Below are 27277 nucleotides of genomic sequence, written 5' to 3' on the forward strand. Positions count from 1 at the left end.
CTTTATGTTTATTAGACAACACGATGCATTATCGAGTAATAATATATATATATATATATATATATATATATATATATATATATATATATATAATATATATATATAGAATATATAGAATATATTTTGCTCTTAATATTTCAATCTTTTATTTAATGATATTATTGGTATCGAGTATCATATAAATTATAACGCATTGTAAACATTTTGTGTAACACTTAATCATACATTTCAGATACACATTAATAGATTCTTTAAATTTTGATTAAAAGTCTTAATTATCTAACAAATATCTTTTTACGTACAAATGATGGATTACAGCGTTACTTTTTTCGATCGATACAGATACCAGGGGCACTCTCTCTAGCTCTTTCTACAAGAATTGATAGATTTATTTATAAAAGAATCATCTAAAACTAAACACTAATAACTGCATTGCAAAAACTTATATGATAATTAGCAATCAATTAACTAAATGAGAAGTTTGTATTATTTACAGTTTTGCGACAAGCAAATTCGATTATTACACTTCAAATACATAGTATTTGCCTCTAGAAAAGACTGCTAGATAATATACATATAATAAACTTCGAATTTTGCTTCTTGAATATATAATACATTTTAAATAAGGTAAATGAAAATCAAAGATTTATTTAGAGCGCATTATTATAAGCAATTTAGTTTCATTTTATGGCAAAAATTTGTCATTATGTTAATACTAAATTGATTATTATACAAATGAGTATTCTTTCAGAGGTATGGACACAGTGTAAAAACAAAGTACTATATCCATCTGCAATTTATGACATAACAATTCCTGAGTTGCGTTTAGTATATGTATCGTATCGCATGTTTTTTTTTTCATTATATATATACGAAATTAATCTAAATATTTTAAAAATATATATGATAACATTGATATATCCTTCTTAATCAACTCTACGTGCATATACATAAATATAATATTATTTTTTCTATGCTATACAATACTAATCTTTACATTGCTGTATTTACAATTGTATCTTAACACATTATATATTACTCGTTCTCGTTCGAATAAAACTTGCGCTTCGGGTTCACGTAATAAAATATTTTCCAAATTTCTGTTATAAATTATTTAAAAAAGCAGTTAATATATTTTGCTCACGAATATAAAGTCTATTCACATTATACGATAAAATATGCGATAAAATATCCTTTGCATCGCATCTGCAAGGATGTGGAAAAATATATACACAAGTATACTTATAGTGTACGTATACAAATATACTTATGAAATTAGATTTTATCATTCTATTGTCGTATAATGTGAATCGCTAATTCTTTTTTTTCAACAACTTTTTTTAAAATTTCTTCTGTAATAATGCGATACAATTATTTGATAGTAGGAACACAAGCTTTTCTCACGCGCTATTATAAAATCGTTCTATAAAAAATATCCCAATTGTATTCGTTATTGTGATATTTTAAAAATATGATATATTATTTCATGCAATCCCTCGTATAAAAAAAAATTTATCTAGCCATAGAAATCTATCGATATAAAATGAATCGGACGTTTTCAGAAATAAAAGTAAAATCAACCAGCATGTAAGATTTTTTCTTACAGATGTTACACTCAAGCTAGAGGTCTTTTCGTGACTAGAGCTGTAATTCTTCGTATCGTGGCGTATGTTATATCATTGTTTCCAATCTAAGAAACAAATTAAAAGTCGAAAAGACTTAATGAAAGAATTGTATTCTTTGTGCTGGTCTTGCGCCATTTACATGCCATTTTTGCGATAACTTTTCTTCGCCGTGGATGCAACACACACACACACATATATATATATATATATATATATATATATATATATATATATATATATATATATATAGGAACTAAGATTATAAGTTTATAACTTATAAATCAGGCGCACTTTTAAAAGAACTTTTGCGCGCGTGCGCAACCTGACATTGCCCTTGAAATATTTTACTCATATTCAAAGCTCTTGCACAACGGAGTTCCCGAATCAAATAACTAGGAATAAACAAAATTAAATAGTTAAATAGTAAAAAAAGTTAAAATTTTCGGACTTTTCTCAATAATTGGCACTAATCAATAATTGTACGGATTATGTTTCAATTATGTTAGATACATCGTAACGAACATTGCAATTATGCGTACGATAAATGTTCAATGTTAATACCAATCCGAACTTTTATACAGCGCGTTGGACATAGTGTTGGAAGCGCTTTGATAGACCGTAGATAGAATGAACTATGCGCCACTTTCGCCGAACCGCCGAGTTCTTCGATAGAGACGGAGATAGAGAACGTGCCATTTGTACTGGCCATTCAGATTTCGTTCTTTCAGAAATCATTTTTTTTCTCATTTTCTTTTATTATTCTCTTCATTGGTATGATATTTGCCTGAACATACTGCTGATCTCCTCCATGGTTTTGTTCTTCGTCTCCGGCACCTTCTTGTATATGAAGATTGTGAAGAGCAATTGCAGCACAGCGAAGATGATGAACACGTAAGCGCCTAACACTTCCTGCAGCGGCAAAAAGCCGATACTGACGATGAAATTCGCGGTCCAGTTCACAGCAATGGCAATGGAGGTAGCAGGCGGACGGGCGGATTGACTGAACAATTCGGATACCAAAAACCACGGGATACTTCCCGGTCCTGTGGCGAACAAGACAACAAACATGATGACGAGTACGATTGAAAAGTATGCTGCCGCTTGTGATGTTTCCTAAAAAAGAAACGTGAAAATAAATTTGCGATTTCAACTTTCTTTTTCGAATAACATCGTGTTTACCTTTCGTAATCCCAATCAAAGACAAGGATACTTACAGCAAATACGAGACAAATGGCGAGCAGAACGGTGTCCAAAAACATGCCACCGAATCCGACCAGGAGCAATGTTTTTCTGCCTGCCTTTTCTACCAACACTAGAGAGACGATGGTCATTAAGACATTCATCGCGCCGACTCCCATAGTGGCATTCTGCGCGGCTGTTTTGTCCAGCTTTGCCATTGTAAAGATCTTTGTCGAGAAGAACATGACGGCATTGATACCAGACAGCTGTTGAGCAAACATAATCATGATGGAGATGAAGAGTGGAATGCGGAGCGCCGGATTCACGAACAGCTCACGCACGGTGACCTTTGGTATCAACTTCACTGATTCATACTCCGTACGCATCTCCTCCATCTCATCATGAACTTCGATCGTGCCGCGTAGCCAGGACAATGCTGGGGAGAGAAAAACGATCTTTGTGAGAAAGAGCAAGACAAAAGATTCAGCTATTTTATTTGTCTATACTTTTATATGCCGTGTTCTTCATATTAATCGTAATCTTTTATCCGTTTACCTCTTTGCGCATCCATGTCCTTGCCACGGCTAAGTAATAGGTACTTAGGACTTTCGGGACAAAGCGGTAACGTGCACATCTGGAAGATTGCCGGCACGATCGTCAGGCACAGCAGCAATGGCCATTGTTCAGCGGTGCCGAGGATTTGATTCAGGCCGAGGATCTGCGACACTAGGATGGAGATGGTGATGACGAGCTGGTACACCGTGCCCACGGCGCCGCGTAAATGCACAGGCGAGATCTCGGCTAGATACATAGGTGCCAAACCGGCGTTCAGTCCGGAGTTTATACCAATCAGGAATCTCCCGAAGATTATCATCTCGTAGCTCTTCGCCGCCTTGGCGCTACCCTCTAAGATTACGGTAAGCAGCACTAGGATGTTGTTCAGCAACAGACCGCCCTTTCTACCGAAGCGATCTGCCACCCAGCCTACCATGGAACCCCCGATCATCCCGCCGACGCAAAATATCGATACTGCCACCGACCAGATCATCGTCACTTCCGACTGACTCGTCGGCACGCCAGTACGATTCGTCTTCAGCTGACTGATCCAGTCCTCGATAAGCTGGATAAAAACATTTATTAATCATCTTTCATTTCTTATTCTCGTTATAGTTTCGTTTATTTCTGCGTCACAGACATCAGATTTACGTTTGTTTATGCCAATAAAATATTTTACTGTTATATCATTTTATACGACTCTGTCGTGACTCTGACATAATAATAAATATTGTAATACTGTCGCTATATTAATAAATAAATAAATGTAGCAGTCTCTGGTATTGCAAATAACTAACGTAAGACGTTGCAAAAGGTGTTTGACAATTAAATTGATGCGAAAATTCGTTGTACCTGTTGAGGCGCGTTAACCACACCAGTGTTGTACCCATGTTGGAAGGATGAGCCGAGAGCAGCCGCCGCGATAGCGAATGCTAATCGGCCGTTGAGACCCTGCGACAAAAAATGATATCGCTACCTTAAAATTATGACTCGAGAATATTTTATCGAATACAAAAGTAACATTAACATAATAATCAATATAACATATAAATATAACATAAATATCATTAAGATAACATTTAAATATAACACATATTATTCGTCAAATTCGCGTATAATTATATAAAATATAAATTCGCACACACATTAATTTTTTTTTTCTTTTCATGTATCAAACGTTTAATGGTAAATGTTTTTTTTGCTCGAGATTATGTTTAAAATATTATAATTCTCGAAAAAAGAGATGGAAAAGTTTTGGAAACATTCCCGAAAGGAATAGAATCTATTGATAGCGATCTCGAGATTATTATAAATGCACAACGTCATTGCTCTTTCTTGAAATGCAGATGTCGATAATGCCGATAAAACGTACGGTATATTAATGAAGTGATGAATATGCAACGTGCAAGTGTAATAGGATACATTTTGCTCGACATCGAAGGGTCAAATTAAAAGGAATCGAGCATCTGTCGCCTGAGTAGCGAGATCTCGGAACATTATCTCGTCCTATATAACGATTTCGTATCTTTGACGCGTTTTAAATTAGGGCATATATACGTGATATATATATCTTTTTTTCTAAAGCGTCCGAAAGAGAAGTTGTTGTAATTTCACAAAATTGGATCTTTTGTGATCTCTCCCATTTGGTTTTTTTTCCCTTCTTTTGAAATATTATTTACAAAAAAAAAAACGAATGCATACCGTTCTTTTCAGATATGGTACTTCGAAATCGGTCGATTTTACTGTCATTCTGTCGGTGACTCTCGGCGCAAAGATATACACACTTCACTTTTGCCGTTCGACTCGCGATAAACGAAAAACAGAGGAAAAAAATTGCGTATGCCGCGTCAGATGCGCTTGTCCCCGACGCCGACTTTGCTGTCGTTCTCCAGTGTCTCGGAACACGTGCTAAAGACTGCTGGGTCGGTACCCCCGCCGAACGTTCTTATATTAGAGACTCCGCGACGCACACACACGGCCGTCAGCACGTGCGTGATGACACGAGCGCGCGTTTCTATCCGGAAGGTGTACGTAAAACGCGTATCTCTATCCATGTACGTGCGCGCGCGTTTAATGCTCCAATGTTACGCGGCAAATTTTTTTTCTGCTGGATGTACACAGTGCGAGCATGTACGTACACACGCACGTCATTTCCATGGAGAACTGATACCTCGTTCGCGCAGGGGCTTTGTGTGTACCGAGCAAGCAATGGCGTAAAAGCAGCGCGTACAAGTATTTTGTTAATATAAATCTTGTAGGTAGTTTGATCGAGAAAGATGGATCAGTCTATAATAATTCTCCAAATCCTAGAATCAATTATTTAATTTCCAAAGGGCGTAAATTTTACTCTTCAAATTATTAATAAATTTATTATTAATTAATTAATTAATATCTGTGAACTGTTATTTAGATCAATCTTTAATGTCTCGTAAAAATACTAATCACTTGTATTATCTTTTTCATTAATAACATCCAGGAAAATATTTCGTCGACGATACACGCGTGTGTCGAATTATACAAAATAAATGATCTATTTTCGCACAAAAAATGTCAATGGTAATTCGCGAGCGAAAAACGCAAAAATTGCAGGGTCACAATGGAATGGCGAGAATAGCAAATGAAGCGCATCATCATCATAATGTCCACGGGCACATGTTATTTATATATATAGAGAACAACTCGTATAAATATTTATCGACGCATTTTTTGAATATCTCCGCGAATCTCCTTTTGACGTCGGCAGGTCCGATAGCAGAGTGCACTTTGCACGCGAAAATACGGCAATAATCCACGGCGCATCTATTAAAGTTGATGTTTCTTACCACTTGTACTATGCACTGATGCGATAATTCATAAGTAATTTATAAGAAATTCTACGTATTTGTGTATTAATCGCTCATCTCGCAAACTTTAGACTCTTCTTCTAAAAAACGAAAAAAAAAGAAATGAATATAAATATCGTTATCGACAATCTCTATATTTGTGTTCGCTCTTTAACCGTGTCTTCTATTTTATTCTATTTTATTCCTCTTTCCCCTCATTCTTCCTCAAATGTCTCCGGGTGTACGCTTATTACTCTGCTCATAATAATAAAGAAAAATATTTTGTAAACAAAACAAATCGTAGCTTTCCATTTTATCGTCTAACTTTTCCGACCCTCATCTGCATAAGATAATTCGATTCGGGTAAAATTCACAGAAGCACGAGATCAGATCTTTCCTCTCTCGCAAGTTTTGAAATATTTGATTTACGCGCACGTGCTAGATATTTGCAATGTAATGATTATTGGATTTCGCGCGGTGAACAGATAACAATGTTTCTGTACAGCGTTATACTATATACCGAGAAAGAAAAATTACTTCGCGCGTTATCTCGTGCTTTTTATGTGCCAATGTAAATGAGAAACTCAAAGTTTGCGCAATGTCTCCGAGTCTCGTGATGCAGTCGTTTCGTGCTTTTTCAATAAAAAAAAGAAAAAAAAAGAGGACGTTCTATCGCAATAAGAGGAATTGTTGAACTACGCAAAATCAGCTGTTTTATACGTTTTTATGCACACGTTTTTCTTATCGATCGATTCGGAAACGGAATATTACCTCGAACAACAGAATCGTATTAATAACAATGAGGAATGATACAATGCATTTGAGGCAATGTTCGCAAGTAGAAACGACTTCTTACAAATGCAAAAAGAAAAAAAAGCGTTACGTAAAGGAGCACTTATAGCGCAAATGTGAATTTCAATAGCTCGTTGTTTAATATTCATTATTAATGTAGACGGAAACGATACGATGTTCTCGATTAAAATTGCATACGGATCAATAGATAGCTGTGTTGAAACGTGTTCATTCGCAATAACAAAAACATAATTAAAACGAAAGCAATCCCTATATGTCATGGAATATTTAATCATCTCGAAATCAGGAATTGCTTTTAAAAATCTAGTCGAATGTGAAATAAAAAGAGTTAAATATGTTTAATTCTTTCTATTATATTTTAATATATTTTAATTATACATTTATTTTAAATTCTCTCTCTTTTTTCTTAAAGACTAAAATTGATAGATAGAAAAAAATAGAAATATTTAATAATTGACAAGAAAATTTCTGCGTTTGCAAGAAGATTGAAAATCTCTATAAATGGGATAAGAAAAAAAAAATTATTATTGATTCAATCAATTTTAATTCATATAATTTTTTGCGAGGACGAAAAACAAGGTCATGTCATGCGTTTGCAAAACGAAAAAAATAAAAATATGCTTAGTCAAGCTGAAAGTGTAAATAGCGAACGTTCCTTCATATTTTCCTTCATATCTATTTTCCACTTTGATATTCGTTAACTGGTATATATCATGAACTTGATATAGAGACATGATCGATCGAGATTATCAATGCTAAAGAGAGCCCGCAGCTTACACCGACCTAAGGTCGCTATTAGATATTTCGCGTTAAGGACGTTAATTTCCACGTTACATAAAACATGTAAATATACATAAAAAGCAAGTTTGACGTATCACGGTGACTCGTAGATCTATCTCAGAAATGAGATAATTTTTACGATAAATAAAATTGTGAAATGGGAAAGTAGCATATGAAGTATTGTGGGCGATTAATGAAGAGGAAGAGATCTCGCATGTCTTAATTAATTAAGCCTTTACTGATGACCAAATAAATAACGTTAATAATATTCGATCTTCGTCTAATGTAAGTTTAATTTTGATTCTTTAATGGTATCTTAATGCCGTATAGTTATAAACGTGATTAGCGTTAAAAATTAATTGCTACCCGCATGTACCCGCGCTTTTGTTCAAAGATGTTGACTGGTGAGCTTAATCAAGGTACAATTCCCAGAGCCAATTGATGAAATCACGTTATATGTGGAAAATTGAGCGATATTGATCGCACGCAAGGCACAGACAACACGGATAAAGCGATTTAGCTCACGGTCGGCGAATGCATGTTGTAAAACCTTGAATATGACATTCACATTTTCGCATTATCTTCTGTTGTCCTCTGAAATTTTTTTGCATTAGAAATTGGAATTTATCTTGGTCATTATACTTTATCTAAGAATGAAGTCCTTGTCTATGCCTTTTAATTCAGTTGTCTTTTATATAATGTATTAATATACGAATCTTCTCTGTCTTTTATTGCAAAATTCATGAAGTTTTCCGTTTAACGACAGAATGACTCTCGCAAGAAAATAAACGAATTAAAACTGACACAAGAATCTATTTTGCAAAATTGAAATTCTAATCCGTGGCGGAAGATAGCTTTCAGCTCTTGTATTTTTTCGCGATGATTAAAACACGTTCTTTAGAGAAGAGCAAGAATTTTGAGTTTTAATTGTGAAACTTCATAAAAAAAGAAGAAAATGCGGTTTCCAAGATTTTTCGAGATTAATCTTGCGCTAAAGGATACCGAGTTTTCATGATCCATATCTTAAAAATATTTTTAATTCATGCGATAATCAAAATTTAATATGTGAGCATTATATAAAAATATTAATAATTTTTATTTTTAAAATATTTCCCATTCTCGTTTAATTATATTATATACTATCAGTATTTTTTAAGAAAGCAAAATATTAAAAAATATAACAAATAAATAAATAAATATATATATATATATATATATATATACATATAAAATTTTAAAAATTCATTAAAATAAAATTTCGTTCTATAATATAAAAGAAATTTTGCTACGGATTAAAATTAATTCAGCGTCTGCTGTGTGGGCGATCCATTACGCAGTCCACGGTTCAAAAGTTAATTCGTTTTCGATATCCTTCGTCTCGTATAATTTTTCGCAAGAATATAAAATAAACTTCCCGTTATTTATCGAGCGCATTTAGGTGATAATCCGCGACTGTTTGATCGGAGGCGACGCCTATGATCCCCGAAGTCGCTTCAACGTCTGACGATGTCAGCCCGCGTATTGCGTGCGCCATAGCGTTGCGTGTATCGCAGCACGCACACCTACTACTACACGTGTACGTGACTACTACGGTCACGCCGTATATATATGTATATATATATATATATATATATATATATATATATATATATATAAAAGGATTTTTGTAGCAAAATTCCAGACCGTCATGACGTATCATGTCTCAAGAACGACCTATTCGTTTGCACGCGTGTATGCGTGTGTGCGTCGCGTCACGAGATTCTCTCGCATTGGTCACAATAAAGGCACGTCGTGCCATGGTTGGCGCAACCGATGGTCGAGCCTCCCGATTACAAAGAGAGAAAGAGAGCGACGGCGACGAGAAGGGAACTCGAGTGTGCTAAAAATAGCATACGCAACGTATGCTGCCTGTTTTCGAGACGCCGTCATCCAAGTTACTTCGAGTCACTAATTTCGCCGCTCCCTGCGAAAAGCAAATAGACGCCCCTTCGTAACAAAGAGTCCGATAATATCTACAATAGATTAATTCGTCCCTTTTGATTCTTCGACACACAATCGGAATCCCTAGCCCTTCGGTTTTGGGGCTTGGAATTTTCGGTTCAAATGAAAAATTTGCGAACTATATGATGCGAATATTATAATATATAATTATGTACTTATTGTTAGAAGTTGTTACATTAAGTAACAAAAAAAAAATATTTTTAAATGAAAAAGTGATTGTAATGATATTTCTTGTAGTTATTATGCTATTGTTTTTATATTTTTTTATTTTATATTTAATATATAATATTTTCTGTAAGAATGTTATATATGGAATGTAATCTGTTTTTCTTTCTTTCTATTTTCTAATGATCTCCAAAAATTGATATCGAAGTAAACTCTGTCTAATACACTGTTCTTTTATCATCTTTATTTTATCTTCTCTTAATATAACTTTTAATTCTTATTTAAAGATGAGTAGATCTCTTATGGAATTTTATTAAAATAGAAGAATTTCGCATTAGTGTCTCTGTCATTAGGCAATAGAAAGTACTTGACCTAATGTCTCCTCGTGGAGAAATGTTAGCGAGCGATCTGTATAAAAGAAAGTTACCATTCGTAATCATTTCACATTGAGGAAAACTGTTTTAAAACAAAGTTATGTTGCTCGTATTGTCGTAAAATCAAGATATATATTTAAGATTTAATTTTTATTAAAGTCCACGCGTGCAAAAATACACAAAAAATAATGAAAAATAATAATAAGTAAAATAGACAATATTAAATTGTATAATAAAGTAATTATTTTTAAAAAATAAATACTTTTAGAAAATATCAATTGGCTAGTGAAAAAGCTTCGAGCGCACTTATGAGAAATATCGAGAGAATTATAAGAGGTCATCATCTCTGTCACTGCTATCTACTTGTCAACATTGAATATCTCTGATTGGATTTTGAATCCACTTTAACCCTTCACTCAGAAAAAAAATAGTAAATAATACAAAATATTCTTAGTATGCTACAAATCTTTTATTTGTTTGATATTTGTAATGAATAAATGAATTTGTAATGAATAAATCTTTTATATATATTTATGCGTGAGATTATAAATTAAAAAAATTTTTATGATATATGTATATACACATTTATGATAAATGCTTTTATCAAAAATATAAGCATCAAACATGAAATTACTTTAAATTCTTTTTTTAAGTTCCATAAAAATTTTAATGAATATTTTCTATATTTTTAAAGTTTAATATTTCACAAATATTTCACATTTCTTTCAATTCAATTCAATTCAGCTCATAGTTAAAAAATGATTGATAAATATAAAATTAACAATATTTTTATTTGACCTATTTTACCTCCGTCAAAAAATATTTTTTTAATTTAACCTTCACTGCCTCTGATAAAAAAAAGCGAAATGTTTCAGATATCCCCTACAGAATAAACAGATATACGCGCCGTAGAGATTAGTCGATCTTGTAAGACGCATCGACGTAACGCGAACGTTTCTTACGCAATCGCGATGTGATACCTACATCGGTAAAAAATGTAATGTAAGAATTTAATAACGATGACCATCTGCGCATTATGATAATGGCGCATAATTCTTTTCCTTGAAAGACGTGAAAAAGAATTCCACAAAGATGACGAGGCGACGCTAATCTCTTTAGCGACGTTAGCCATTCTCTTTCCAGGTGTTATGAATATTTTAAAGCAAAAAAATTGTCACGTGTAGACAAAAGACTCAATTAATGTCGATGTGTTCACATCCTATTCCGCGTGAATAACAAAGTTTCGAAGTAGTTCGATTACGGATTTCATTTTTGCCCAACAATTTTTCATCAAAATTTTACGCGCATCGCTCCATATATATCGTGCATGAACAGAGCCTGACAGATCTCATTGGAGCTTTCATGAAGTGGAGATCTCATTACTCGTGCATTGCGCTCAAGGAGCACTGACGAGATACTTCCTCCGTTTTTGATCATTATCGAATCGCAGCCAATCATCGCGCAGCACGGAGAAGCCGTCTTTATACAGCGCGCCGGCCATAAACATCTCAAATTTTCAACATAGAAACTTTAATGACTTTTTTTTCAAAACGCTATATAATTATAAATAAAATATTTTGATTTTTTCACAGAGAAAGAGATTGCATTGTCAGCGCATTAAAAATCTCTTTGTGCGTGTAGGACTACGTACGCATCCTATTTGTTGTTTTGATATTCAGTATAATTCATGATAAAGTAAAAAAATATATTGAATCTGCAAAATGGAAGTCTAAAAATATGTCGTAATAAAGCAATAAATAATAAGAGAAAATGCGCATGTGTTGCCTATATTGCACTTTTTTATAATTTAACGACTTTAAAACGAAGAATACAATAAGATCCTCACCTTAGTGTTTCACGATTATGATTCGCAGTCAGATTCTTCTTATTAAAAATTGTCAATCAAGATTTTGCTGAAGTTAAAATCGGTTTTGCGAAAACATATTTATGAAACCTAAGCAAACAGCGGTTGAAATTTGAAATAAAGATTTCTATATAATTTCTATATAATTTTCTATCATATCAGGTTTTAATTTGAATGATTATAATAGAGAAAGCAAAGAACGCATTTTGGATATTTGATTAGTCTCCAAATCGCTCATTTATCACAGCATATGGCAGAGATTTATAGAAAGAATGTGTCATAATCATTGTGTACAAATATCTCGTATGATATATAAATATTTATACATAATATTCGCGCAAGAAGTCATATATATTCTGTGTCAGTATTTTGTGATTATTTACAAGTTAAAGGATCTTGTTATTCCTTTCTTTATCCATGTTATTTTGCCACACGTGCCACTTTTACTCACTTTCTCTAGCATATTTGTATTAGACGTACATATATATATATATATATATATATATATATATATATATATATATATATATATATATATATCTTTAATTATTGTATATTATTTGTTTTTTAAGGGAAACAATCTTGTTGTGTGGAAAAATAAATGATATTCTACTATTGTTATTGTATTATTATTCAATATTACATCTCACATGTGTATAGAAAAAAGATAAATTTCTAGAATTTTGTAAATTGTTATGAACAGAATGTTTGGTAAAATCGATAAATCGAAATCATATTGGTATACTTGAGGTTTATTTGACATACAGTGCCCAACATTTTACCAAATGTTTGTTCAGTCATGGATACAATGTGTATCAGCGATATATATAGAATATCTTTTATTTTTCTTTCGAATATGCTTTTCGGACATATTTTTAGACATAGTCAATTATATTTGCAAATATTTATACGCGCCAACTTTCAACTTGAGAATAAAGCGGCTGTAAAATTTTTATCATCACGATCAACGATAGCTACGATTCGAAAATATATCCAGAGTCACCTTCTCGCAAATTTTTATTTCGATTCTCTCGAATATTTGCAGCACATATTCTTATCCGGTTTCGCCGCTTCCAAGTCCGTTTCCAAGATTAACCTTTTAAAGGAACCTTGATGATACGACAAACATATTTATGATTTTACACAAATATGTTTTTTTTTTTTTATTCAGATTAGTTTCACTGCACTTCCTGAGATATATGCAATATTCCTTCTCAAATAAATTTGTTATCGGTTTTTCAGAAAATAAAAAAATTTCTCGCGCGAAAGAGTACGGAAAAATTGGAGAAATGAGGATCAGCTCCGTAAATTTGATCGGCAGATCCGGCTATTAAAATTTCTCCGTTTATTTTGGGACGCGCCGTGTATGTGTGTGTATGTATGTATGTATATATATATATATATATATATATATATATATATATATACTTAGACATAAAAAAGCATGTGTCATAAAAATGTGGCATAAAAAAAATGTGTCTTCTCTCATTTGAGAATTTTACCTTGAGCTGCATGTTTGACAGAAGTGAATAGTCCGCACGAGTAGTTCACACTCTTTTTTTATCTCTACCTCTTGTGCCCCGCTTCTTTCGTCTATCTCTTTCAGGGATGACAAAAATCGCTCTTTCTCTTATACTTTCTTCTCGAGGATTTATATCAAGTCCACCGAAAAGCTTCAAAAATTCGCTCAAACGAAGAAATATCCCGAAACCCAATAACCTCAGCGGGACGAGACCTACTACGTGTCACGGTCATGAGCGCGCGCGACTGCCACTGATATTCGTGCGATGGCCTATTCAAAGCCGATTTTTCAAAAGGCCCCGCTCTCCAGGATGCCCCCTCTCCCTTCTGGACCAATACGAAAGCAACGCGATTGGACGAACCCCGCCGACTGAATCCCAACACAGCGAACGTGAACCTTTCACCGTCCCACGCACCCCTTCGGCGTCAGGGGAGGGGAATCGACCCACTAAAAAAAAGAATATAGCGGATCCCTCTGGAGGCGCGTTGCGTTCGAGATGCGAAAATCGTCGGTGATTTCTCGATAGTAAAAATAGCGGTGAGAGCGAGAGTTCTTTTCGATAAAGTAATAACGATGGTACTCTGATTTCTGATTTTAATTAATTTAGGGATAATTAATTTTGATTGCCACTAAAGATATTTAAGAATTTTGTGCGTCGAGGGGACAAAGGGGGACGCTTGAAAACCGCGAACCAACTGCGCGCCAATTCGCGACAGGCAAGGATATCGAGACGATGTAATCATAATCATATGCACTCGTATTACGGAAAAAAAGTGTTTTGTGGGCGGACAACTCGATACGAATATCATGTGTCGAGAGATAGGGAAAAATGCGCATTTATTAGAATATTTACATTAAAATATTTTTTTCTGACAATTGCTTTATATATTTTCTATCGTTATTATTCTCGCCTACATAGGGAACAACACATTCATAGTATTCCGAGAACATTCTGCAGTCCATTCAATCGCAGCATCCTTGTTTCAGCTCTTCTGAATATTAACGATTCTACGATCCTAAGCAAACACTATGCACACATTTTCTCATTTTAAAAAAGAAAAAAAAAATAAAAAGATGAAAAACACACGCGTGGCACTTGGAGCATCTTGCAGTCTTTGCACCTTATGTCTCTTATTGCGAGAGAGCACACTTTACTATGTACACACGATACCGGACGCGGCCCGTTAATGACAGCCAGTCGAGTCACGTCGGTTACGCGTCAATTTTACAATTAAGCTGTATTGAAGCAGACCGCTTCTCCGCGACTTCGTCGCATTTCGGCGCACTTGGTCGACTTTGAGTCGCCTCGTTTCGCCTTTCGACACGGTCCACTCGCTCGGCATAATAACGCCATTCAAGAAATTTAATGCGAAAGCATTTGTAAATAAAATCGTCCGAGATAAAATATGTTAATTTTACGTTCGTCGGTATTTCGGAAACGCCCTGAATTTTCATTAAAGTTTATGAACTTGCAAGTGATATCGATGCATTGTTCGGAGATACCGTTCGATCGAGACATAAAGAAAGAGATGGTAATGATATACACTTTTGAAGCCTAACACAAATGAACAGCAATATTTTATCATTATCTAAAATGCGTTGTCGTAAATATTTACCGAAAGAAAGCTTAAAATGCTGATTACTTAATTAAGATGTTATAATTCAATCCAAAAATAAGTATATGTATACAGAGAATGTGCCAAATATATTATCTTACACAGATATTATAAAGATGATATTGCGGAATAATTTTAAATAATTGTGTAAATGTTTGCGCATCGTTCTTTTCTAAATATTCGAAAAAAATTATATATTTTCCATTAGTTAAATCTAAAAAGATTAAATCGATATCAGATAAATTTCGTGTATAAAAAATTGCGATAAAAAAAAAATAAATTTTTAAAAATTTATCCAATTTTTTTTTTTTAATAATAATTAAGGATTTCAATTAATATCGATACGATCATATTCTATGAATAGATAGATACGGATCGCTATTAAAAGTAATTATCAATTGTCGCAATATGGAGGCTAGTGTTGACAATACGCGTGTGTATCTAATTTGCATGTAAATACCGATGATACAAACGCACGTGTTCATCGTTCCTGTTAGTAGAAGTCATCAAAATATGTATTCTATAATATTTAACGCTTCTCTGTTAAAGCAGATGTGTCAAGACATGCTATACTGCGTCAATTTATCATTCAAAAAATTAGTCACCTCGCCGTCTAATAAACGCAATCTATACCAAGATAAAATTCACTTATCAAAAAATAAGGTTTTGCTTAATTTCATTTGTACATAATCTATGTATCCCTTCTTTTGATTAAACTATTACAAAATTATATGTTATTTAAGTTTATTATTGTGTCAGTAAATAATAATAGTTACGTTAAAATAAATAACGTTAATAAAATAAAAGAGAGACAATATTGAACGGATCGATTTAAATGTTGTATCAAAAGTTAACTTCTATCGCAATATATTGTCTAATTTTCGATATTTCTTGTCATAAAAATTTCACGCCTCTAAAACGTTTTATCACTGGCAAGTTGCCGCAAGAGAGCGATATCTGAATAGTATTTTCTCTCTCTTTTCCCTTCTTCTTCTTCCCTTCTAATCGCCGAAATTTCAACACATTGCCACGATAGAACATTATCTCTCATGGACTTTGAATCGCGTTTTAGACTGTTTTCAGCGGTTGAGAATATATAATGATAATTATTTCGATATTATATTTGCCATCAACACATGTAATTGATAATTCAATATAGCGATGCATTATACACGCCAGATTTATCTTATCTGAATACTTTATTTCGTGTTTCATCTTCCGCGACATAACATATACATACGCATCTGAAATATCTGTCAATGTGTACTCACAATCAGACACAGAGAGAGGAGTGTCTCGCGCGTGCTTACTGACACATCTGACAGCTTTCCGCTAATGGGACGAGACCTCGCGATAATTCGCGAGTCAATGACTTTGGCGAGACATCAACAACGGCGTGATACGCGCGCGCATTTTTCCCCGCGCGATGCATATATACGACATAAAATAATTTGCTATATCGTCCACATCATTCGTCACAACCAATATGTTATGTTAGCTTATGTTACTTACCCAATCCTTATCGCCTGTTGAGGACTGAATGCAAAAAAAAAATGATGTAAGAAAAGGAGTTAAGATTAATTATTTCATAAGTAATTTCGTAAGTAATTTCGTAATCGAGCGAGAAAAATTGTTATCGCGTTTATTATGCTTAAGAATATGTACATATATAAAATTAGAATGTGTATAAAGATAAATAAAGAAAAGAAAACTTAGGGTATATATGCATATAAAATGATTCTCTTTCGTTAATTTATTTTTAATCCTCGAGCATGGCCGTATTTTTTTTATACGAAAACGATATGTATAAATTAAATCATAAACAGATATCTTATTTTACAAGTCAGAACAAAAAAATTCATTTATTATTATTTTGTCAGCCATCCTAATAATTTATTGAATAAAAGTCAACAATATTTAAAAATATTTTGAAATTTTACAATATCAAGTTTTTTCTACAATATTTACTCGACTTACCGAGCAAATACACGATTATACTCGAGAATCAACATCGGAGAAAAATGAATTACCTTCGGGGTCGGGGCCAGTGCTGTTGGCGTCGTCGCCTGTTCCTGAATATCATCGTTTGACTAGAGAGCAAAATGTTTAATTATACCAATCTTGTAACATACACGAGCGACGGAGGCGTAGAAAGTGCAAGGCTGCATTTAGAAAGTTCAGCTCAATATTAATCCACTTTTTTGAGAAAATAAAATTTAATCCTTTTCATTTCGAGTTTAATTTTTCAAGATGTTAAAATATCAAGTTGAACTATTAAATCTTTAATCGTTCTCTCCAATTTACTTTTGTAATTTAATGCTCTCTATCGTACTACATAAATAAAAAATAAAAAAGAAACTGCTTAATTTTATGGTGCATGCTTATATTAATTCCAATACATAAATTCCGCATACAAATGTGAAAAAATTTGAATTTTTTACTACGCCTCCGATGAACGAATCGCGCTTATTGCTATTATATAACGTACCTTTTCCTTTTCCACACCCATTATATAGTCAGCTTGAAAGAACAGGAAACAGACAATTGGTTAGTAAAATTCTAAGAAACGTAGATCATGTTAAATATTATACATATATCGTTGCGATATCTTTTCTGTGCAGATACGACGAGACCCGAAAGGCCATCGGTATCCAATATTGTCCGAAAACGAGAATATAAGAGCTGTTTCGCGATGATAAAAAGTATCTTCGAAACTTGCGATAATTCGTCAAAATGTGTCGCAAAATGCAATACCGATCGATTAAAGACAGACAATCGTCTGTATCATTCTCTATGTATGCATGATGCAATATAAAATAAAAACTCATACAAGAATGAGAAATATGAACATGATGCAATGCAGATAAGATTGAAAAGCAATGTATCTCGATATATGTTTGAGATCACGACGCATGAAAATTCCATCTGTCAGTGCATTGTAAATAAAACAGAATGACGCAATCAAGTTTCTGTTCTTTCGTTATTCTTCTCCTTCAAACAACTTTATGCAAAACCGAGCGAAACATTTACTAAGCATAACTTGAACATGGGTGCGTGATAAGACTTGGAAATTTTTGGCGCCACGTCGTTGCATGTTTTAGAAAGGAGAAATGATTAAAAAATTATATAAAACAATAAAGATTTAGAATTTATTTTTCCTAGCATAAAAAAACACAAAAAATGTTGATCACATTTTTCAAATTCGACCACATGTGATATCGCTGTTTAATATATAATACTATAATCTTTCGAAATGTCAAATAAAATATTTCTTAATTGTGAAATTAATCACTGATGCAAAAGCTTATTGGTTTATTCGATTGCTAAATCTCACGCCACTTGACTTTTTTTTTAAAAAGAATTTTTAAAAAGATATGCGGCTTATAATGATATTCTTACCACAGAAGATATATGTAAAAAAATTCTACGTGTATACAGCATTATCATTCCAAAAGAGATAAACAATGTAAAAAAAAAGTATCTATCTTGACTAATTTTTTTTTTATCACAATATTTGTTCCTTCGAATCGAACAATATATATTTCTTTTTCTAATATACATTTTTCTAAATCATATAAAAAGCAACGGAGATAATTATTTCAATTAGATAAAACATTTTGTATATAAATTCTTTTCGAAAATCAGCTATCAAAATTGTTTGTATTTATCCATGGTAGAATTGACGATAAAACAAAACAAAATATATACAAATGCTCTAGATAATAGATTTTATTGCAATAATTATCGCGATAATAGGCTCTTGTTATAATCTGCCAAAGATAATTTTATTTATACAATATTATTGCTTATAATAGAAATGCAATTATCGCTTGTAAAAATAATTTTATGCACAGATCGTATTTTTTGTTTGTGACGCAAAATATTGATTATTAATTTCCAAATTGAAAAATATATTATGATGTTTACAAAAATGTATCACATACATTGCGTGTAACAGAATAAGATTTGAACGACACGATAGTGTTATGTAACTGCAACTAAGTATTATATTATAAAATGTCTTGCATGCGCACAGACAAAACACTCAGTTTTCCATTTATTCGTCAGACCTTATCACTTTCTTGTTTCTTAAGAAAAAAAAATATCCATATCACAGTCGCGATGTTCGTTCAGCACCGTGGAAAGGCCCAGCTGATAAATCGTAGCAAAGGTCAAACGCAAAGGTCAACGGCTACACCTTTCATCCCGTTCGTCATGAATTCATGATACCAGTATTATAAAAAAAAAAAATTAATGCTTGATAAATGTTAAGCGAATTTCGAAGCCGAGACCAGTGCCACATAGATCATAGCTAAAAATTTGCGAGTTTGAGTTCTAAATTTCTCTAACATCATATCCGGAAAACACATGCAGATAAATATCAAGATGGATCTCAAGCACTGCGAATTTCATTTGGCCCTGACTTGTACCAAGCGGGATTTCGAGATCACTAAAATCGAACGCATAAAATCAATCCCGACGATTGTACTAGCCGTGACATATTGACAATCCGACCCTTGAACGAGTGAGGGAATGTCGAAGGTATTCCTGTTAACACGTCCACCCAAAATTTAACATGTTCACCCGAAATCCATAACACATGTGTAATCGTTATTCCCATTTTTTTTTTCGGCGGATAATCACGCGTAAAAATATGTGCGAACTCACCTTTCTAAGACGCAGGTGAGAAACGGGTGGGATTCGTCTATTCTGAGCGCTCGGTTCGATCCTCGTGTGCCTTAATACCCTCCAACGGACAGGGGTTGACGCAGCTGGCGCGTCGACCGACCTCGCCGCGCAGGCGCGCAAATATTTCACCCCCTTTTGCAATCCCTCTTGTGTCTAAGGGAGAAAAGCTTCCCGCGCGCGCCGAATGAATCGCGATTGCGTCATTCAACGGATTTTCATCCGATCGTTAAAACAATGACGTCACAAACAGCGGGATTATTGATCATTTTGAAAGGTGAAACTGTGAGATGTTATTTAGGAAAATTCTTTAACGTCTCAAATGAGAACGAGGAAAAATCTTTATTGCATTTCCACCCCCTCCTCCTCTTTGCGAGCATTAAAAATTGGCTTAATTCCAAATTTGCTAAGAACATCCGTATGATACTTCTGGATGGACACATTTTTTTTGAAATTGCGTTATATTAATTATTATGTAATAAGCAATACAGAGAGTTTTGTAATACAAAATGTTTTTCTTCCGCGATGGAACTTTTGATAGAAATTCGCACGTCGTGAGACGAAAAAGATCGCTCTTAAGAATAATTGCCAATAACAGAGTTGCGTAAGCAACAGCTTATCAAAATATATTCATCGGTAAGATCAAACATAAGGAAGCAGTTACTTCTTCCGTTGTCGAATCTCTCAGGGAAGATATAAATTGCGTTGCTTGCTGGCGATATAAGATATTACTCGAATTTCCAATTTGAGGAAATATATAGAGGGAATAAAAACGCACACGTGTGTCCCTCGTCCCACGTGAAAAAGATTTATGCTGGTCGCGCCAGCATCCAATGACGTCATGCGTCTGCGGAACGGTCGTCTGGCACCTGGCCACAGATGCGACATCATTGCATTGACTAAACTAAAGCGTAACTGCACATTCATCTTATTATCCCGGATGTTGCGGCTGGTGCGATACTTTGAAGAAAAAAAAAATTATACGCCTTTTTTCTAGTCTCAGCCGCGTGATTTACGTGATTACGAATAAACCGATTACACGCAATGCGTCATGACATTTCAAAATTATCTGAAAGAATAAACTTGAGCTATAAAGAGATATAGTTTAAATAGATTGTTTTGTCTGCTTAATAAATTAATTATGTATTATATATGTATTATATCTCTTTTTTTCAAAATAACAGAGTTTTTTAAAGATTAATTTATGTGCTTTCCTACTTTTTCTACTCAATAAAATTGTATTCATAATCGATAATTTATTATATTTACGACTACGTTAACATCGATCTCCGATATATCTATCGAAAAAATTCTTTATCTTCAATCTATCTATGTGTTGAATAAATGAAAATAAATAGAAACAACCGTAATCGATATAATTGTACAACAAGACAATAATGCATTAATGTGTAAAATTAAAATCTTCATAATTACATACGATATCCGAGAAATGCGTGTATAATTTTTTTGAATTTAATTTACTTTAAATAGTTCAAGATGCCAAGAGGAGTTTAGTTTCCAAGATGATCAAAATCGTAAAATAAATAGAGTTAATGTAATCAGAATTGAAATCAGAAAAAAAAAACAGAAATATATATATTCATTTTTTTAAATACTTAAATATATGCGAGAGAATTTTTTGTACGCCTAAAAGAACCAATCGCGTGCTATCTTTATTTCCGCGCACAAAGTTGCTTGCCGATGAGCACGTAATAATTTTCTATTTTTACACGAACCCGCGCACGCGTGAATAGGCTAATATCTTGTCAGTTCAATTGCAGCGAGACGTCTCGGCGCACTTTTCAGATAAGGCAAGACGATTTCCCTTCTCGCGCCGGGAAGAGACACAGGACAGATTACGTGCCTCCGCGCACACCCACCGGATCGGCCAATAAAATGCCACGACGTAGGAGCGTTCTCCGTCGTCACATGAGTTTCAAGAACGAAGGTGCACTCTTATCTTTTGATGAATCATTTGCAACTTTATGTTCCTCTGTTTTAACTTAAATGATGATAGCTGACGCAATTGCCAATATAGTAAAACATAAAAATGCACGAGAATCACGACGAGATCTCTGTAAAATTCTTTAAAAAAAAACTTTAAAAGCGATACAAAATGTTGGTTGCGTTGATATAAACAATCGGGTATATCTTAACAAGTTCCTGGAAATTTCTGTCCTCATCGATACGTTCGACGGGCTCATGTCATCATAGGACCCACGAGAATCCACCTGTTGAGAATGCAACGCGGCATACGCGAATAATATCGCGCATGATATCGCAAATACACGCCACTATTTCCGTCAAATTGCACACGCATATACGAATTCCGGAAAAAACGAACGGCAATAGTAACCTTTGCGCGCGATTAGCGTAGAAATTTTATCGAGCTTCAATGTCGTCGTATCTTTCGAGCGATACGCATCGCTTAATTAGCCGCGATACGCAACTGGGGGCATATATTAATCGAATGCTTTGCATTCCATTAAACTCGGGTCAAATGCACGCGAATACAACAGCCGCGTACACAACACGCCCCGCGTATTGCGTCATCACTCGCGAGTAAGCTTTGTCGATTGTGTCTCGTTGCATCCAGTGGCGTAACTCGATAGAAAGATGAAAAAGAAAAGTAGAAGGGAAAAAGGATAGAAAGTTGAAATAAAAGACTAAAATAATATCATAGAAAGAGATGGAAAAAAAGAATGAACTGCGACATGTGGGCGCGGAGAGAGAATCTGTTGACTAGTTTTTTTTTATTGACGGAGTTCGAATGATAGCACAAAATAATTCAAGACCTAAATAATGTTACTTGAAAGAAAAAAAAAATAATTTGTCAAATTTTTCAATAGTTGTGAATGTAATCGATATATTAGTTACGCCACTGACTGCAACAATGAGGATATTGACAAAATTATTAGTCGCAGTTGCTGGGATTAGATCGACCGTGATGTAAGAGGATGCGTTAGAGATCGCAATAATATTGATGATATGATTCGTGTGGACATTTACAATTAATTGCAGTTTTATTTCTGGAGATTAATTGCGCCATCTCCGCCTTCGAAGAACAAAAAAATAAAAATAGCATGTACGAATGAATTCAATTCACTAAAACAATTGAGATTATTCAATGATATATATTCTCATAAAATGATGATCTAAAATTGGAGATTGTTAAATTGCGAAATTGAAAATGAAGAAAGCAGTAAAATTCTCCAAAAATTACACGATCGATGCGTTAAGCGGGCACTCATTTAAACTTTCAAAAAATATTTTTTATTTTTTTCAATGTTGATGCATATCTATGAAGTACTTAAATAAAAATTTTCACGGTGTGCATGAAAATATTCGTTTAACAATATAAATCTGCAAATATTCACATAACTTTAAAAAAAAAATTATTTAATAATATTGTATCAATATTGTAAAAAAATAAAAATTTTTCATCAAGACACTGCAAAAAATTTAGAAAAGTACTCATTTTTCAAGAGTTCAAGAGTTAAATGACGCGAGAAATGATGATTATGATATCACAAATGCAAAGAAAAACATGTAGAGAAAAATGTAACCAGAGATTTATTTTATATAGCGAAGAAAATTATTACGCTACACGCATACGAATCCTTACCAAAAGTATGACGTGATAATTATCTCGATGCCGAACTATACTCCCGGAAAATTCCTGAGCGTAATGTACGCGAGCGCGTGTTTACACATCTATTAAAACAATTGACAATGTTTATTACGGATATTTCCTATAGATGACAAAATATTGTCACAAAAAGTTGCAATTTTATCCGTTTAAAAAAAATATGCTTCCCTCATTTCATTTCGTACTCATGCTATTAATTAATATAATATTTTTTAGAATTGATCTCACTCTCAAAAACGAATAGAATGTCTCTTTCATAATCTACAATAAAAATCGCGATATAAATTGCGCAGAGATAATTAATAATGAGACAGAAAAATGACAAGTTTTTAAAATCAGAGACAATATTGATACAAGAAGAGAATATCATCAAGATATTAATGGATTACACGTTAAAGTAGCGTGTTATAAACGCGTGATATATTTGCGTGTAATGTGTTACGCATGTCTCGTGATCACGAGAAACGTCATTTGGTAAATAAAATTAAACACGCAAGTCTTCCACCGCACTTGTAACGACCGCGAAATGCGCGCGCGTGAGGTATCCGCCTACCTGATTTTAAATAACCACGATTTTGACATCATCTCAAAAATAGTTTTGCCCGCTAACGCGTTTTTCGATATATATACATTCATTTTCAATTCTCGGTTCGGCGCTCTATGTAAAATATGTATATATTATATCATCTGGCGCCTAAAAGTGTACAAGCATCTTTCTATGACATAGTTCGATATAATGAGCACGTATTTTCTAATTAAATCTCTCTTATTAAATAATCTTTCCAAATTTCTACCATTGCTTTTTCTACAGCAGATCTTACGTCAACAATTTTTAGAACAATATTATTTGAAAATTTTATTCTTATTCTTCAGAAATATGTCATAAAATGCTATTACTTTGTAATGTATGTATATTATTTCTCTGCTATAAATAAATAAAACTATATCAGGAATGAAACACACAAGCTGTTGAAAGAGAATACGGTGAATATTATATACGTTGTACATTGATGGATATCTCTTTACTTACAAAAAAATTGCATCATTACCGATATTTTATCGTGACGGATTCCATTTTTTACGTCATTTAATTTCCATAATGTTTGATTACGGAACGTGAGGAGCGTATATTTAATCTCACGCAAAGCAACGGACTTTCTGCCCATTCAATGAATGTATCGCGATAAGAGCTTACCTTTCTCGCTGAAAGCGGTATAGTGGTCTCTCTGGTGTATATCGGAACATCGAGGTCGCTGACGCTGCTACTGATACTGGGTGCACGAGAATCGGGACGTCCACCGAGCGGTACCGAGAGATGCGTCGGCCTCAGCGGATGCGACTCCGCGATGTAACCCTCGCCAAAATCCTCATCCTCTCGTTGCATCTGTAAGGGATACTAATATATCAGAAAAGAAGATAATCATATAATTCTTAAAGATTGCCCATATATATTTTTATACTTTTATTTTTATTTTTTTATAAATTTATATTCTCTCTTTTCTTTTTTTTCCAGAAAGAAAAAAAGATAAAAACAGAAAATTGAATTAAAGAGAGAGAATTTATATACAGGGTATAAAAAAAAGAATTTATAAAAAAATTGAAAATACAATAAATTTACACACATCTGTATATGAATATATCTTTAAAAGTCTGCATACGCAACCGCTATTATATTTTTCAATAAGTAAATTTACGCGATTAAAAATACTTTAAAAACAACAAACTGGTGATGATATTGTCACGAGGATCCTCCGTTCCATTACTGTCAATTTTCGTAATTTTCTGCGTCGTATGTAAAATTAGCACGAGTAGCAACGACAACGGTGCGCTTTCCCTGTCAAATATTTGGCAGGTGATCAAGGCTAGTAACCCGATGACACAGACTTCTCGCACCCGCGTGCTCCTCTTCTGATGCCAGAATCATTCAGGAACGATCAGGCGATTGCTTCGCCAGATTAATTTTGCGATTTCAAAATATTGTTATTACTTTCGTACGCGTAATCGCATTTTCTACTAAAAAAAAAAGAATAAAAAATGTAAAAATAAAGGAGAGCATTTTCTATTTCTAATATAAATCTGATGTGTATAAATAAAATCACAATAAATAAACATAAGATACACGATAAAATTTCATAAAATTTAAACTTGTATGGGAGAACATTGAAAAATTTACAGTATGCATTCTTCAGTGATTACGTAGTTGAACATTCTCTCTCGATCAAATCTAGTTGTGGACCGCAAACAATGATATTGGCGTTTAAATTCTACACAGCGTCCAGTTAATCCTACACATGACGGTTTTAAACCTAAATGTTCACTATAAATATCCGATACTGTATGAGATAATTTCGATGATGAAAGACATAGCGTTAAATAATGAAAAAAGCTCTACGATTAAAGTAAACATAATTAAATAAATAAGAGCAAAATTGTACTAATCATACAAACGGTGATCCTTAGCTTCTGTTTGAGAGATAATCATAAATTTGAATCTCGATGAAAGATTACCTCGGCGAAGATCTCAGGTGAAGGTGATCAAGAGATTCGAATACACGCGAGGAATCTTCGGACGATCAATAGAGACTACCGGTGATGTTTCGCGAGAAAAAGAGAGAAAGAGTCGCGGCGGGGGATGCTAGATCGATTGGCAATCGAGACGCATCCGTGCAGCCGGGGTGTGCTCTTGAGACTGAGCTAGAGGACGCGCCGACTCGGCGCGACGTCGCCGTCGTAGACGTCGTAGTCGATAGCCTCTGGCTAGATTTAATTTTAACGCTTGGCGTATACGTGCATCTTTGCCGTTTAGACGAGCCTCCGCCGAGATGAAAGAGAGATGGTCACTCTTACCCCGCCTCCTTGGCGACGCCGCCAATTGATTCGCCGCAAAATCCTTCTCGTAATTGGTATCACTTGACCCCAGGATATGCATCGCGCGTCCGATCGGCTCCTGGAGAACTGCCGCGACCCGTAAACTGCGGCTCATTTCGTCGAACAAGAAAGGGCGCGTCTATATTTTTCTAGAAGCAAAGAATAGAAAGAAATAAAGAGTCAGAGAGTCAAACACTACAGTTAACTTTAGCTAACTTAACTAGGCAACGACGCATACTATGTGTGACTTACATAAACAAAATAACTTTTAATAGTTATATTACGTGTATGTATATATTGAAGAGAACCTTTTTTAATTTGCACTCTCGCATTTTTATTATTTTATAATATCTTTATCGTGAATTAATTTAAATTTTCGGATTTTCTCTCCCTCTCTCTCTTCTACATTCTTTTATATTATTCGTAATTTATATTATATTTTTTTTCGATAGTCTAGCATTTCTAAAAGACCGCGTCTCTGTTTTAGTATAAATAAATAATTAATATTGCAATTTATATAGATATCATGATTATATCAATGAAATATTTACGCCGCGACATATCTACGGTGACTTCTTTCGCGTTTATTTCAGCATCGTTGTTTAATGTCACCAATATATTTTATCATTATGGAAATTATATATGAACCTTTTATAAATACAGAACGTAAAACTTATGAAAACATTAAAGCAAATCTTGAATAATATATAACAATAAAAACACAAAAACAAACATTCTACTGCAAGGAAAGAATGAAA

General features: G+C 33.8%; 1 protein-coding gene across 5 annotated transcripts; it reads right to left on the reverse strand.

The window, feature by feature from the left end:
- Positions 1-121: 121 nt before the first annotated feature.
- On the reverse strand, positions 122-26655 carry LOC126852345 (solute carrier family 2, facilitated glucose transporter member 1-like). 5 transcript variants are annotated; one of them, XM_050597066.1, is made up of 8 exons: positions 19985-20025; positions 17805-17836; positions 17347-17406; positions 16829-16852; positions 4212-4310; positions 3360-3924; positions 2840-3240; positions 122-2738 (listed from the first exon to the last, which is right to left on the reverse strand). In XM_050597066.1, the coding sequence occupies exons 2-8, from the start codon at positions 17823-17825 to the stop codon at positions 2391-2393; spliced, it is 1518 nt and encodes a 505-aa protein (XP_050453023.1). In that variant the 5' UTR covers positions 17826-17836; positions 19985-20025; the 3' UTR covers positions 122-2390. The 5 variants fall into 5 exon arrangements, with proteins under 5 accessions (XP_050453023.1, XP_050453021.1, XP_050453020.1 ...); XM_050597064.1 differs by lacking the exons at positions 16829-16852; positions 17347-17406; positions 17805-17836; positions 19985-20025 and adding exons at positions 24847-25035; positions 26499-26655; XM_050597063.1 differs by lacking the exons at positions 16829-16852; positions 17347-17406; positions 17805-17836; positions 19985-20025 and adding exons at positions 24847-25035; positions 26160-26346.
- Positions 26656-27277: the final 622 nt, after the last annotated feature.

This window comes from Cataglyphis hispanica, chromosome 10 (assembly GCF_021464435.1).
Source record: "Cataglyphis hispanica isolate Lineage 1 chromosome 10, ULB_Chis1_1.0, whole genome shotgun sequence".
In the NCBI taxonomy this organism is placed as follows: Eukaryota; Metazoa; Arthropoda; class Insecta; order Hymenoptera; family Formicidae; genus Cataglyphis; species Cataglyphis hispanica.